Raw genomic sequence first — 16,663 nt, 5'->3', positions numbered from 1 at the left:
AAAGTCCTGAAAAACTCTGATACGCAACTCTGCGAACACCACCGGAAGGAATCTTCTAACAGAAGTCCCTGAAAAAACTTCGAGAGAAATCGAGAATCTTAAATAAATATTCTGGGAGAAACTCCTCTAGAAATCCTGGAAACAACTTAAGAACACATTTCTTGAAGAAAATACAGCAAAAGTTTCAAAAGAACATGAGATCCGTGAGGAACTTTATAACCTCTGGACGAAATTCCGAAAAAAATGTGAAAAACTCCCTGGAGTAACTCTATTGGAAATCGTAGGAAGGAATCCCACGAAATTTATTTGAATGAAACGTAGCAGGAGCATCGAAGAAAATCGTGCCTGGAACTCTGGTAGCAATTTCAGGAAAACTTTTGCAAGAAATTTTGCTGGATAACCGTGAAAAGCTCCAGGAGAACTCGATCGAATTTCTGGAATTTTGGAAGATTCTCAAAGAAGAATTCCGGAAGGAGTAGTGGAAATCTTGAAAAAATGCCGGTAGAAATCCGGAAGATCTTTCGGGATGAATTCAAGGATGGAGTACTATGACAGTATGCGACTGTTTTGTTTTACACACATGTAGTAATAGCTCATGTTCGAAAGACTTCATTTTTTTTTAAGCATACCAACCATGTAGCAATCCTGTAGACTTTATTTCTGAATAGATACTATAAGTAGTATAGTACGCTTCTTTTTTATTCATACGAGCCCATGTATGAACAATCCATTCAATTTCGAATGCATTGGCCACTACTGTAGTATAGCTAACTAATCAAAATCGCTTGATCTTCCCGAACCGAGAAAACAACAATCCTTCTACGGTCTGTGCTGCAGCAGCTCCTCTCGGTAAGTAACTAATCAACAGAAGGTCGCGTCTTCAACGGTCAGTCAGTCTTTGAAGGTACTAGTCCACTCGAATATGGTCAGATAGATGCGATCTCGATCGACAACAACTACGTACACTCATCATGAGTAGAGGTGAGAAAAGGCAATCAACTCGAAGCGACTTCCTTTTCGAGTGCGGCGGGGAGCTCCGAGAGCGCGTGAATGCGTGAAATGACACGTTCAGAGCAAACCTGCAAGCAGTTATTTGGCGTTGTTTGTTTGTAATATTAGAACTGACATGACAGGCGGCGCATGGCGTTCGTCGTGAGTGAAGTGCGTGAAGGACTGACAAGTTGTCACGTAGGCTGTCAAAAAATAGCCGATGCAGGAGCTCATCTCTTGAACATAAATTCACCGATAAATCGTCTTATCTTTGACGACACCACGGATTTCAAATGATGAGTTTTGAATGAGTTCCCTTCAATGATCCAACAACACTGACCACTTAAATGATGAGTGACTGTAAAAAACTTATCTAATCCTGAGACACTTATCGCTTCAATTTACAGCTAAAGAGTATTCAGAAGAGGTACTCACCGATATTGACGATCTTGATCCCTTCGCACTCGAGGAACTTCAGTGCCACCGAGACATTCTCCAGCTTCTGGCTGCGGAACGTGGGCCGTTTGTTGTGTTTGCTCATGCGCTTCTGCGACAGCACCTCGATCAGGGCGATCAGCTTCAGCCCGTCCGACAGGTCGGACTCCAGGCTGGCAATGTTCTTGTCGATGATCTTCAGGTGCTCGTTGGCCCACCGGGTGAAGGTGTTCTGCTGTATCCGCTTCCACTGGGCATCCTCGGCCAGTTCACGTTCCGCTTCCATCTCGGCTTCCTCGTCCTCCGGGTCGTCGTACTCGCGCGGATGCTGCTGCGCCGTGAGCTCCTGGTAGTACTGGGGATGGGATCCCTGCGGGTTCTGCGGAATGGAGATGGGAGTTTGTATGAGTGTTTTGTTGATTTGTGAAGAATAAAGGTTTATTAATGTTGAATTATTTTAACCGTCGGTTATTCATGGAACAAAAGCTTGTTAATAATGGTAAAGCAAACAACAGAATCAACAGATGTTAGCTTGCTCAAATTGCGTCTAGTTCAAGCATGTAAAACAAGCAAACGCAAAATGCAATTATTTGTAATGTATTATTAAGTCTAGATTTGCTCATTTGTAAGAACAATCATATTCACACAAAAATTGGCCGGACAAAAAACCTCTGAGATTAGTGCTCTTGAAAACGTAAGCTATACCACTACCTTTCGTCAGCAGCCATAATGGCGACTACGTTTGGATTCTTTTATCTTTCTCCTTAATTGGAAGCTTTGGGCAAAAACCAACCGCATTATTCAAATATAGATATAGCGCAAAATGCTCACTAAGTTCCTGAAAATGAATGAATTCTCAACTTAACCCATTAACGCCCGAATTATGCCACAATCACAGTAGATGTCTGATTTTTTCTAGAGTACCTCAACCCCATAAAAGAAAGTTATTGCAGTCATTTAAACGAAAATCTACGGTGAAATTTTCGTTTTAATACACAGTGGGGCATATGCACGTGAAACGTTGAAAAAATATTTTTTTTTTATTTTTTTTTGCGCGGCTACCTTATTTCTATGAGCTATGTAAATCTATTTCAGATGACTGATCATAGTTGATATTCTCCTAATAAAAAAAAGTTACAGTTTGAAATGTTCCAGAAATGGATTACATTACTAAAACAATCTGCTAGTAACTTATCAATGGATAGTTTTCAACAGTTTTTAGGCATTTCAATATGCATCATTTTAAAAATTTCTAAATATAATAGGTTGATATTCTTCATTCTAATAGTATATCCTGCCCACCGTATGCTTCTGGCTTTGCGAGCACGTGGCTCACCCTCTGCCGCCACACACCGTTATCTAGTACAAAGCGAAAGATTATCTTAGCAATCGTCATTCGAAAACTTGCAAATATTTGCAAGTGTTCTTTGAGCATCGTTTATGTTTCATTTTTATAAAGGACCAAATTATTAGCGTTCTGCTCATCTCATTCTCCCGCGCAGAGCTATGGAAAATCATGGACGAAAACGGCTTTCATGGGAAGCTTACTAGACTGATAAATAAAAGTAACGATGGAGGGTGTGCAAAACTGCGTAAGGGTTTCGGGTGAACTATCTAGTTCATTCGAATCTCGCCGGGGATTACGACAAGACTGTCATGCCTACTCTTCAACATCGTTCTGGAAGGTGTGATGTGACGAGCCGGGCTCAACTGTCGGGGAACGATTTCACAAAATCCGTTCAATTTGTGTGCTTTACGGACGACATGGACATTATCGCCAGAACATTTGGAACGGTGGCAGAGCTGTACATCCGCCTGAAACGCGAAGCAGTAAAGATCGGACTGGTGGTGAATGCCTCAAAAACAAAGTACATGCTGGTAGGCGGAACCGAACACGACCGGATCCGTCTGGGTAGTAATGTTACGATAGTCGGGGATACTTTCGAGGTGGTGGAGGAATTCGTCCTTACTGATGGCTGACAACAACGTGAGCCGTGAAAGTCGGAGGCGCATCATCAGCGGAAGTCGGGCCTACTACGGGCTCCAGAAGAAACTGCTGTCGAAAAAGATTCACCCACGCACCAAATGCACCATGTACAAAACGCTATTAAGACCGGTGGTCTTCTACGGGCACGAAACATGGACCATGCTCGGGGAGGACCTGCAAACACTCGGAGTTTTCAAGCGACGCGTGCTAAGGACGATCTTCGGCGGCGTGCAGGAGAACGGTGTGTGGCGGAGAAGGATGAACCACGAGCTCGTTGCACTTTACGGCGAACCCAGCATCCAGAAGGTGGCCAAAACCGGAAGGATATGACGGGCAGGGCATGTTGCAAGAATGCCGGACAACAAGTCTGCAAAGTTGGTGTTCGCGACAGATCCGGTTGGCACTAGAAGGCGATGAGCGCAGAGAGCACGATGGGCGGATCAGGTGGAGCGTGACTTGGCGAGCATCGGACGTGAGCGAGGATGGAGAACGGCAGCCACGAACCGTGTATTATGGAGAAATATTGTTGATTCAATTTTATCTTGAACTTGTTGTTATACTAAGTAAATGAATGAAATGAATCAACATCTCATTCTCATCTATCTCAGCTTCTTCCGAAGCTCACAGTGGAAACGATTTCCACGATTTTACGGATCACGTAATTTACAGCTGTGGTTATATGGACCAGAGTCCTTTAGGTAGTTCTATTCTCGAGATACACAAGTTCAAAATTTCTATGAATCATTGAAGCCGCCTAACGGGAAAATATAAACCAACCCATTCATCATCGGATAATAACTCTCCTGAACGAGCACGAAAAAGAGAGGAGAATGCAAGACGGTGCAACATGCTTCATTTTCCACGGTATTTGCAAAACTTACAGATTATAGACCATTGGGCATTCAAGTCTTCTGGCCTCTAACCAAATTGCTGGGCGTTAATTGATCAAATTACGCTCAATTTATCTATCTACAGCTTTTTTGCATGAAGCCGACCAATCACTAGGTCGGCTCCAGAGGCACGTTCGACCTAAACGAATGTCTTTGAGTTGAGAGTCACAATGAACCTGAGTAAAGATAACAAATTGATAGCACATAGCACGTTATCGAAAATTACGTTATCATTAGTTCAAGTTGATAACTAATTATACTATACTATACTATATTTTGTTCAATATTATATTTAGTTAAATGAGACGGCTGTTTGATACCTACCTTTGTTATCAATCAGTAGCCATGCAGTTCTATTTCATCGTCACTACTTTATCGATATTTGTTCAGAATTTTTAGAGCCCACCTGCGCCACCTAGCGGACAAACCTATAACCAACTAGTTCACTATTAGAAAGCTCTTGATGTCCTGATCGACCTTATCGAAGTCAAAATTCTTCTATGTACTCTGAATCTCGAGATACAGAAGTTCAGAATTTTTAGAGCTCACTAGCGCCACCTAACGGATAAACCCAGAACCAACTAGTTCACTATCCGTTAGCCATTGATGTACTGATCAACTTTGCCGACGACAAAATTCTTCTATGTAGCCTGATTTTCGAGATACAGAAGTTCAGAATTTGTAGGGCTCATTAGCGCCACTTAGCGGATAAACCTAAAATGAACTAGTTAACTATCCATTAGCCCTTGTTCTGATAAACTTTGCTGAAGACTAAATTTATGAAGCCTGATTTTCGAGATTCAGCAGCTAAGAATGTTTAAAACTCACTAGCGCTACCAAGCGGAAAAACCTTTAACCAACTAGTTCACTATCGGATAGCTTGTGATGTCCTGATCAACTTTGCCGAAGACAAAAATTGTCTATGTAGTCTGCTTGATGAGAAACAGAAGTTAAGAATTTCTATGACTCGCTAGCGCCACCTAGTGGATAAACCTAGAACCAACTAGTTCAGTATCGGATAGCTCATGATGCCCTAATCGACCTTGTCGAAGATGGAATTTTGGAATTCTTCTATGTAGTCGGATTCTCGAGATACAGAAGTTCAGAATATTTAGAGCCCAGTTGCGCCACCTAGCGGACAAACCTACAATCAACTAGTTCTCTATCGGATAGCTGTTGATGTCCTGATCGAGATTGCCGAAGACAGAATTCTTCTATGTAGCCGGATTCTCGAGATAGAGGTTTAAATTTGTTTGGACTCACTAGCGCCACCTAACGGTTAAACCCAAAACCAACTAGTTCACTATCGGATAGCTATTGATGTCCTGATCAACTTTGCCGAAGACGAAATTCTTCTATGTAGTCGGATTCTCGAGATACAGATATTTAATTTTTTTAGGACTCACTAGCGCCACCTCACGGATAAACCTAGAACCAACTAGTTCACTATCGGATAGCTCTTGATGTCTTGATCAACTTTGACGAAGACAAAATATTTCTATGTATTCTGGATGTTAAGAAACAGAAATTAAGAATTTCTATGACTCGCTAGCGCCACCTAGTGGATAAAGCTAGAACCAGCTAGTTTAGTATCGGTTAGCTCTTGATGTCCTGATCGACCTTGTCGAAGACGAGATTTTGAAATTCTTCTATGTAGTCTGATTCTCGAGATACAAAAATTCAGAATTTTTAGAGCCCACTTGCGCCACCTAGCGGACAAACCTACAATCAACTAGTTCACTATCGAATAGCTGTTGATGTCCTGATCAACTTTGCCGAAGACGAAATTTTTCTATGTAATTGGATTCTCGAGATACAGAGGTTCAATTTTTTTAGGACTCACTAAAGCCACCTAGCGGACAAACCTACAATCAACTAGTTCACTATCGGATAGCTATTGATGTCCTGATTAACCTTGCCGAAGACGAAATTCTTCTATGTAGTCGGATTCTCGAGATACAGAGGTTAAAATTTTTCAGGACTCATTAGCCCCACCTAGTGGATAAACCTAGAACCAACTAGTTCACTATCGGATAGCTGTTGATGTCCTGTCCAACTTTGCCGAAGACAGAATTCTTCTATGAAGTCAGATTCTCGATATAAAGAGGTTTATTTTTTTAGAGCCCACTAGCGCCATCTAACGTATAAACCTAGAACCAACTATTTCGCTATCGGATAGCTATTGATGTCCTGAATAACTTTGCCGAAGACGAAATTCTTTTATGTAGTCGGATTCTCGAGATACAGAGGATTAAATTTTACAGGGCTCACTAGCGCCACCTAGCGGATAAACCTAGAACCAACTAGTTCACTATCGGATAGCTCTGACCAACTTTGCTGAATATATATTTTTTCTATGTAGTCCGATTCTCAAGATACGAGGGCGACAGCATTTCAATGGCGAATACATTGTGTTGACGAAACACCTGTCAAAGCACAATGTTTCGTGATCACTAGTGCCACCTACTGGAGCGAATACGTACTAAACTACGTACTACCGAAGAGTCCTTGATCTCCTCAACAACTTTGCTGAAGATACCAGTCTTCCAAAATGCTTCATTTCTCCGCAGTTATCGCAAAAGTTACTGATCTATAAATAGATCACTGGGCGTTCGAGGCATCTGTTCTATAAATAGATCACCGGGCGGAAATGGGTTAAAGTATTCTGGTGATTACCTGCTAAAAATCTTCCAGTGTTAAAGCACTTTCGATTCAAAATCTTCTAGCGAAAGGCTTTCTCAGCTTCTGTAAAACATCTTATTGCTACCTACTGTGAGAAGCTTCCTCACTTTCTGTGTAAGGTTCCCTCACTTTCTGTGAGAAGTCTTCTCAGTTTCTGCTAGAAGCTTTCTTAGCTTCTTCGGTGCTTTATGAGGCTTTTTCAGCTTACAAGAGAGAAACAACTACCTAGGATTCGGTGAGAAGCTTTCACAGATCATGAGAGGCTTTTTCTGATGAGAAGCTTTCCAGCTTCTAATGAGAAGCTTTTCAGCTTCTAATGAGAAGCTCTCCAGTTTCTGATGAGAAGCTTTCCAGCTAATGATGAAAAGCTTTCCAGCTTCTGATGAGAAGCTTTCCAGCTTATGATGAGAAGCTTTCCAGCTTATGATGAGAAGCTTTCCAGCTTCTGATGAGAAGCTTTCCAGCTTCTGATGAGAAGCTTTCCAGCTTCTGATAAGAGACTTTCCAGCTTCTCATGGGGTTGCTTTTGGGATTCCTCATGGGGTTCTTTCAGGAATCCATCCAGGTATTTCTCCAAGAATTCCTCCAGGGAAATTCCTTCTGTGATTTTTTCAGGAACAACTCCAGGGATTATTTTCAAAAATCAATTCAAGGACTCCTCCAGGGTCTCTTCTTGGGAATTCTTCAGCAATTTCTCTAGGAATTCTTTCATAAACTCCTCCAGGAATTGATCCAGGGCATCCTTCAAGATTGGGATTCCCTTAAAAATTCCGTTTGGGATCACTTGCGGGATTCCTCTTGGATTATCTCCAGGGATACCTTCAGGAACTGCTACAACAATTGCTTCAGGAGTTCCTCCACGAACTTTTCTCAGGATTCTTTCAAGATTTCTTTTCTCCCTCCTGGGATTTCTTCAGAAACTCTTACTGGTATTCCTTCAGGAATTGCTCCTGGGATTTCTTCAGAAATTCATCCAGGAATTCTCCAGGGATTCCTTTAGGAGTTCTTCCAGGGATTCCTCTAGGAATTCTTCCAAACATTCCTCTAAGAATTCCTCTAGGGATTCCTCCGAGAATTCCTACAGGCATTCTTCCAGGAATTCCTCCAGGGATTACTCATAGAATTTCTCCAGGGATTCTTCCTGGAGTTGCTCCAGTGAATCTTCAAAGAATTCCTCCAGGCGCTTCTCTAGAGATTCCTCCAGGGATTCCTTGAAAAATATCTCCAGGGATTCCTCTGGAAATTTATGCAGGGGTTACTCCAAAATTCTCTCTAGATTCCTCCAGGTATTCCTACATACATTCCGCCAGGGGTTCCTCTAGGCATTGCTCTTGGGAATCCTGTAAGGACTACTCTAGGGATTTCTTAAGGAATTTCGTCAAGAATACTTCCACGCATTGCTCCAGGTATTTCTTCAGGGATTCGTCCAGGCATTCCTCCAGAGAATTCTCTAGAGACTGCTTCAGTGATTTCTTCAAGAATACCTCCTGGCATTCCTTCAAAAACTTTTCCAGGCATCCGTCCAGAAATTCCTCCAGGGGTTTCCATAGGAATACCTTCAGGAATTCCTCTAGGAATTCCTCCTGGAGTTGCTCCAGTGATTCTTCAAGAAATTCCTCCCGCAATTCCAAGGGATTACTCTAGGGATTCCTCCAGAGATCCATCCAGGTATTCTTCCAAGACTTCTTTCAGGAATTCTTGCAGGATTTCATCCAAGAGTTTCTCCAGGAGTTCCTCTAGAGATACCTCCAGAAAATCCTTCAAGCATGTCTCCAGGAATCCCTCCAGGCATTCCTACAGGGAATTCTCTAAGAACTTCTCTAGGAATTCCCTCCAAGAATTCCTCTAGGGACTTCTTCAGGAATTAACCCAAGAGTTCCTTCAGATTTTTTTCAGAACTTGATCCAGGAAATCCTCCATAAAGTTCTACAACAATTTCTCCAGGAAATCCTAAGGAATCTTTTTCAGAAATTCATCCAGGAATCGCTCTCAGGATTGCTCTAAGAAGTCCTTCAGAGCTTCTGCCAAGAATTCCTCCAGAAGTTCTGGGAGGAGTTCCTCCAGGAATACCCCAGAAATTTCATTAGAAATTCCTCCAAGAAATGATTCAGGATTGCTCTAGGAATTTCTACAGAAATTCCTAACGCAATTTCTCTAGAATCCTTTTCAGGGATTCCTTCAGATTTACTTTTCCAGGATTTTTTCCAGGGATTCCTCTAGAAATTCCTCTGGGGATTTCTGTAGAGATTCCTCTAAGCATTCCTCAAGAATTTCTTCCAGACATTCCTCCAGGCATGCCCTAAGGAATTACTCTAGATATTCCTTTAGGAATTCCTCCAGATTCCTTCAGGAATTCTTTCAGGAATTCTTTCCGGAATTCTTGATGTGATTTTCTTAGGAATTCCTATAGTAATTCATCCAGGAATACCCCTGAAGGTCATCCAAAGATTCCTCCAGGATTGCATCAAGGATTTTTCTACGAATTCTGCAGGGATTCTTCCAGGCATTCTTCCTTGGTTTCCTTCAAGAATTCCTCCAAGGATTCCTCCATGAATTCCCTCAAAAACTCCTCCAAGGATTCGAACAGGAATTCCTCCAGAATTTTCTCAAGGGATTTCACTCAGAAATTTGTCCTGGGATTCATCCTAGAATTTCATCACGTTTATCTCTAGGAATCCCTTCAGGGACTCCGCCAGGAAATTTTTCAGGGATTTCTCTAGGGATTCCTCTAGGTATCCCTCAAGGAATTCTTCCATGAATTCCTCCAGGAATTCTCTCACGGTTTCATCAAAGAGCTCCTCCAGGAATTCTTCCGGGAATTTATGTTGGGATTTCTCCAGGAACTCCTCTATAGATTTCTCCAGGAAATCCTTCAAGCATATCTCCAGCAATTCCTCCAGGGAATCCTCTAGGGTCTTCTCTAGAAATTCCCGCCCAGGAAGTTTTCCAGGGACACCTCCAGGAATTTCTCCAAGAGTTCTTCCTTTTTTTTACAGAAATTCCCCCAGGAATCCCTTGCAGGTTTTATCCATGGAATTCCTCCAGTGATTCTCCCAGGCATTCCTCCAAGAGTTCCTCCAGGAGTTCATCGACAAATTTCTCTAGGGATTTACCCAAGCATTCCTCCAGGATTTCACCCAGGAATTTCTTCTGGGACTTCTCCAAACATTCTACAAGAATTGATTCAGGTATTCATACAATAATTCCTAAAGCAACCCCTCCAGGAATTACTCCAGAAATGCTTCAGGGATTATTTCAGAGATTGTTTCAAGAATTTCTCCAGGAATTTCGCCTGGGATTCTTCCAGGGATTCGTCTGGGGATTTCTGTACAAATTTCTCTAAGCATTCCTCCAGCAATTTTTCCAGACATTCCTCCAGGCATGCCTTCTCAGATATTCCTGAAGGATTTGATTACGAAATTCCTTCAGAAATTCCTGATGAAATTCCCCTAGGAATTCCTACAATAATTTATCCAGGAATACCTGCAGGGGTTTGTCCAAAGTTTCATGCAGGGATTTCTTCACGAATTACTTCAGGATTTTCTTCAAGGTTTCCTCCAGAATTTCCTCTAGGAATTCCTTCAAAAACTTCTCAAGGTATTTCTCCCAGAATGCCTCTAAGGATTTCTACCATAAATACCTCCGGGAATTTCTCCATGGACTCCACCAGGAATTTGTCCAGAAGTTCCTCCAGGTGTCTCTCCAGAATTTCTTACGGAGATTTTTTTTCAGAAATTGCTTCAGGAATTCCTCCTAGATATCTTTCAGGGATTTCTCTAAGAATTCCTACAGGAATACTTAATCAAATTTCATCCGAAATTCCTTTAGGGATTCCTCCCAAAATTCCTCTAGGGATTCTTCTCAGAGTTACCCTAGAGATTCCTCCAGGGATTCCTACAAGATCTCTTCCAGGAATTTATTTAGGAATTTCTCCAGGGATTCCTGTAGGACTACTTTCCGGAATTCCTCCAGGGATTCCTTCAGACAATCCTTCAGACATTCCTCTAGGAATGCCTTCAGGAATTCCTCCAGGAATGCCTTCAGGAATTCCTCCAGAAATTTATAAAGAAATTCTTCCAGGGATTTCACTAGAAATTCCTGCAGAGATTGCTCCGGGATTTTTTCCAGGGGTAGCTCCAGAAATCCCTCTAGTGATTCCTTCAGAAATTCCTCTCGGGGTCTCTTCGAAAATGTATTCAGGGTTTCTTCAGAAATTCCAGATACTCTTCCATCATCTTTTTCTGAGATGCGTCCAAGCATTTCTCCAGGAATAAGTGAAGCCTTTTTTAAATTGCTTCAAGGGTATTCCTGCAGCGATTTGTATTGGAATTCTTCAAGATAATTTTAGAGGGATGCATACAGGAGCCAGGAAATTCTCCAAGAAGTCATTCAGGAATTTTTTCACAATTATATCCAAGAATTCTTTTAGAAATTCATTTACGTTTTTGTTTAGGAATCCATCCATGAATTCCTTCAAGAGTACCCCCTGCAGCTTTTGCTACGAAATTGATCCTGCGATTCTTTCAGGGATATTTCCTGAGACTCTTCACTTCTCCAGGATATCCTTAAAGAAGTCAGCCAATGATTTTTTTTAAGAATTGATTACCACTTTTTTCCCTTACTTAACCCCTTATATACTTTGAAGGGCTTGTGCAGTCTCAATGTGCAACTAAATGGGCTCAAATTTTGAGAGGAGGTAAAGGAAATCTGGTTACAAATTGAACAAGCGGTCTAGAGTAAAAACTATTTCTTGGACTACCCTAGATAAATAATTGATATCACTGACAGGCCATCATGAAAGCTCGTTTGAAATTTCAAATGAATACTTATCCGGATGATGCGTTTTGACTAAAACTACCGATATACCATATTAGCTGCTATAGCAATGAACTAGAGTGTTAGGCAATATCAAGTCATTGGTTTCCTGCCATCATCGTCTTCATATTCATCAGCCAACAGGTGATAGTGATGGTGGCTCAATATCAGTAGCAGGGTTGGAAAATGTCACAAAAATGTCATATGGTTATTTGTCAAATTCACTGCTCCTAGTAAGAAAAGTTTATCGCTGATGAAGGTTTGTGTTTACGGGAGGGAATTCCATGGGATATAGTCGAACTGGAACATGTCATGACATTTTTCCATGACATTTTCGTGACATTCAGTAGTCAACTGATAGGACTGATATTTTCGTTGCTTTGCCAGTGATCATCGGCGTAATCATCATGAATCGCTCTGTAGATTATGCAGAATTGATAGAAGAACTAAAAAATGACTATCTTTTATTTAGTGCTTAATTTACAATATTGAATGAATGAGGATATTTCAAGAAATCTTTTTGACATGCCATGAGAACATTTCACCTGGCATCCATCGCTGGTGTACCCTTTCACATAACGAAAATGAAAAAAAAAATGCATTTCAGGTTTAACCATCACCCCAAAAAATAAACCGGTCCCTTCCAGTTCGGGCCCATTGAAAGGAACAAACTACCAAAAGCTAAAAAATTGAAATAAATTTCCCGAAAACGACGGATGATAATGGAAGTCTCTGTCTGGGATGGGTTGCTTTGATTACGGCGGCAGCCAGCAGACAGCTACCGACCGACAAACTGCAGAGACAGGCACATCCAACAAGCTGAACAAGCCAGAGTTCGTCGAGAACGCGAACGGCCTGCTGTGCGAGTAAACAAGTTCAGTTCGCCACGCGTTTGGTGATTGCAGTTCTGTTGTTGATAAAGATTCCAGAAACGAAGAATGTTTTCGGTTTTTATTCAAATTCGACTTACCTTTGCTAGAGTTTTGTTTTGATCAAAACCTGTACAGATTCACTTAAACACTATACTAGCACTTTGCTTATCTATGGAATGATTTTCTTTATTACCAATCACACAGCTATCGCTGTGACTTCACAATCATATAAATCTAGACCGATATAAGAATCTTCTTTTCCTTCACACTTTCTAAACAAACGAAAACCGTGAAAATCAACAATTAATAAAACTGCCATGCAAAACAATTTCACAAGCACACACGAAAGCCGTAAATCGAGCACATTTTTGTTTGCTCTCGACGATATGACGAATCGCGTCGCGAACTCTTCGTTCACACCTGGACGACGCGACGTTCTGTTGATAAAACTAATAAATAACAATGACCGCACACTTTCTTGATGGTCATCCATCACATCTCACATCATATTCATGCTCTCGCTCTCGCTCCAGTCTCGGCGATCAGCGATGACATTCTAGTAGCGACGCAACGCGACGGTCCTTCGCTTGGAATTCGTGAAACGAGAGCGTTGATATCAGCGAAATTGGATTTTCGTAGGCGCGAATGCGAAGTTCGACTGTTTGGCTATTTTTGCATCGGTCGTCATCGAGTCATTGTGTCCGTTATCTGTGTTCCGCTTGATGATGGATGAATATTCAACAAAACGATACCGTTATCTGAGGATGCAACGCGCGTTGGCAGTGATTTGGATTCAATGCGATGCACTCGCCACACCACACCGGAATACCTGCCGGCTTAGTGGATTGCGCTTGATGATGGTCATTGGGGGATTAGCCATCGGGTATTAAATTTGATTTGTTGAGCAATGGCTTATCGTAGCCTATTTTTGGAGTGATATCAAAGAGGGTGGTAGTGATTTTGGCAGATTAAGTAAACATTTTAAAATTTCTGTCAGCCCCTACGATCCAGCAGTTCAGTTATAGGTGTTCTTGAAACATTGTAACTCTAATTATTTGAACACATGAATTAAAGCTTGAGTTAAAGTAAACATACTAATACTAAATGCAAAAGATGAAAATTCGAAAAAAAAAATCACGCACTTAGAATTGAGAGCAAATGTTGAAGCCGAACATAAGTAATCACGAACAGTAGTGGATCTAGTATGTTCACGAGAATAAAAACTCGCGAATGTTTTCGTTTTTTTTTTCTGTTTTGCTTCGTAGGTACTCACGAAACAGCCAACGGGAGCGAAAAAACTCACACACGATTGCCTTTCGGAGTCACGTGTGGAGACATTGCGGTGTTTCAATGTGTTGGTTCTCACTCGCGCGTTGTTTCACGAAGCGAACATTTCCGCTCCACTAGACGTTTCTCTATTGACCAATCCAAACGCATGTGTGGTAGTGATTTGTGTTCAAATTCCCCGTGTTAAGAATTTGTTAGAACTTTGTAAACAACTTTTGTTCTCCCGTATACGGATAGGCTTGCAGTTGGTTTCGTGAGACATTTTTCGGGCAACTCAATGGTGTGTGATACTTCTCCCCAAAATGCTCAAGCATAGAACATGATCATAGATGACCGCATAATTCGTAGTTGCTACTCCGTGATTGACCGGAGCAATCGAAATTGCTCAGAGAATCAATGAATGAGTCTTGGGACTAGCACAGTATTCTCAATGTAAGCAGTTCATGAACTCTCAACTATAGACGAGTGCACCGCCCGCGGAAAGTTCACTCGGGCAGCAAATTTTGACACCACAGCGGGGACTTTCAACAACTTCTACCCAGCTGAAAATTTGATTAATTTATTGCATCTAGTTTTCGCGATGAAGTTGCAAAAATATGGGCTAGTGTATTAAGTGTATGCATATGAATCACTTTGAATGTAAATTCATGTAAGAAATCAAAGAAAAATATTATCAACACATTTTGGTTATGTATTTCTGAGTAGAAGTTGTTGAGAGTCGACCCCGCTGTGCTGTCAAAAAATTTCAGGCTCAGTGAACTCAATGTTCATCGGTGCACTCGTCTATATTAAGGTCAATAACAGCGCCGGCCACGTCCTTACGGTCATCGAGGATGGGAAGGAATGCAAGTAAGACAAACGTTGTTATAGAGACCGAGAATTGCTGCATCTCCACGTGTGATGCTTCTCCTCAAAATGAAGTAGAAAAATGTGTGGATTTCAGGCTTAAATAAATTCCAAATCCACATAAAACTACTGAAAATTATTTATCACAAATTCTTTTTTAAAAATAGTTAAATATTATCCAACCATTTGTACGAAAAGCGATTCATTTACTGTTGAATAAAAAAAATCGTCTCCATTACTGATTCGTGAGCAATCTAGTCTTCTGGATTTTATTCAATTGAATTGGAAATGAACTCATGATCAGTTGGTGAACAATTTTGGAACGCTGAACGCTCTCTGTACATGAGCGTTCAAAAAACATCTTCGGTTGAAACTAGTTGCCTATCTAACAAGCGTCTCTTCATCAACGACTATGCCGAGGAAGAACAATTGAAACCTGGAATGCAACCATCGTGTCGTTCACACTCTTAACCCTCCGCTAGAATATTAGGTTTTTCACACCACGATGGCGTAGTGCACATTCAATGTGCCTTTCTGGATCATATTGAACCTAACATCTTACTATGGTTAAGCACAATACATTACTACAGAAGAGGTAGAAGCTTGCTAACACGCATAAATGAGATGGATCGGGTTATGGTGAGAAAAAGAGAAAGATGGATGACATTTTAATTTCCATAGATCAACTAATAGGCTGTGTATTTTTTCCCGGTAGCTTAGTTGACAAAGCACCATAAGGTTCGTGAATTCAAACCTTCAACTGCAAGCAAGGATTGAGCAGCTATGGTGCCGCATCCGAAATCCTATCCTTTCTAGGATTTCCACAGACGATTCCTACAGAAACTCTACCTGAGGATTATTCCAGAAATGTCAGATAGGGAAACTTCTAGAAATCCTTGATGAAAATTGCTCAAGGAACTTCTACGGGGAGTTCTGCAAAATATCCTATCTGAGAATTCCTCAAAGAATTAGTGGGGAATTCCGCAGAAACGCTATCCTGGGATTCATTGTCAAGAGAAATCTTCTGGAATTTCTGCTTTGGATTACTCCAGAAATTCTTTTTTTGTGATTCTTACAAAACATTCTTCTGGAGATTCTTCAATAAATTCTGGGTTTATTCTGAAGATTTCTTCAGACACTCGTTCCGAAGTTCCTTTAGTGTTTCTTGTATCAATTTTGACTGATATTCTCTCTAGAAGTCTCCTAGGAGACTCGGTCAAGAGAATTCTCCATGAGCTCCTGGAAGATCACCAGAACATACTCCTGAGAGATTCCAAAAAGGATCTGCTGGAGAAATCCCAAAATAAACACCTGTAGAGTTCTTAAAGATAGAAGATTCCCATAAGTAAGTATTGCAAACGAACTTATTGGGATTTCTAGAAAAACAAACTACTGGTAGGTTCCCAAAGAGGAACTTTAAAAAAAAATTGGATTTTCAGAAATAGATTCTGCAGGGATTCTAGATGGAACTCCTGGAGGATATCCTGGAAGTAACCTGGATCCCCAAAAGGATTCTTAGTAGAAACCTTTCAAAGGATTTCAAGAAAGAATCTCGGAAGATTTCCAAAAGTAACTTTTAGAGCATTCTCAGACGTGGACGAGTGCAATCTAGCTGAAGCTATTGGAGAAATCGAAGAATCGAAAATCGAAGAAAGTTAAGGATGAATTCCGGATGGAACTCCTGCAGGAATCCCTAAACTAAATCCTGCACAAATGCCTGGCTAAATCTCAGAAGGATTTTAAGGCACTATGCATCAAGGAACTATGTATTTGAAAAAAATCACATGGAACTCCTGAAAGAATCCCAGAAGAATTTCTGGAGGAATGCCGAGGACCCCCAGCGCCCATCAGGAACTCCA

The 16,663-nt window shown here is 41.2% G+C and overlaps 1 protein-coding gene across 6 annotated transcripts in view; it reads right to left on the bottom strand.

The window, feature by feature from the left end:
• The window catches only part of LOC109400433 (filamin-A), a 365,952-nt gene that overhangs the window by 298,190 nt on the left and 51,099 nt on the right, over positions 1-16,663 (bottom strand). For all 6 annotated transcript variants that reach the window (XM_062846659.1, XM_062846655.1, XM_062846658.1 and 3 more), the window contains exon 3: positions 1,426-1,804. In XM_062846659.1, coding sequence (XP_062702643.1) covers positions 1,426-1,804 — 379 coding nt within the window. The remainder of the gene's footprint in view (positions 1-1,425; positions 1,805-16,663) is intronic.

The sequence above is a fragment of the Aedes albopictus genome, chromosome 1 (genome assembly GCF_035046485.1).
Source record: "Aedes albopictus strain Foshan chromosome 1, AalbF5, whole genome shotgun sequence".
NCBI lineage: Eukaryota > Metazoa > Arthropoda > Insecta > Diptera > Culicidae > Aedes > Aedes albopictus.
Note: the sequence above shows the minus strand (reverse complement) of the source record. Positions and strands in the feature narration are given on the sequence as shown.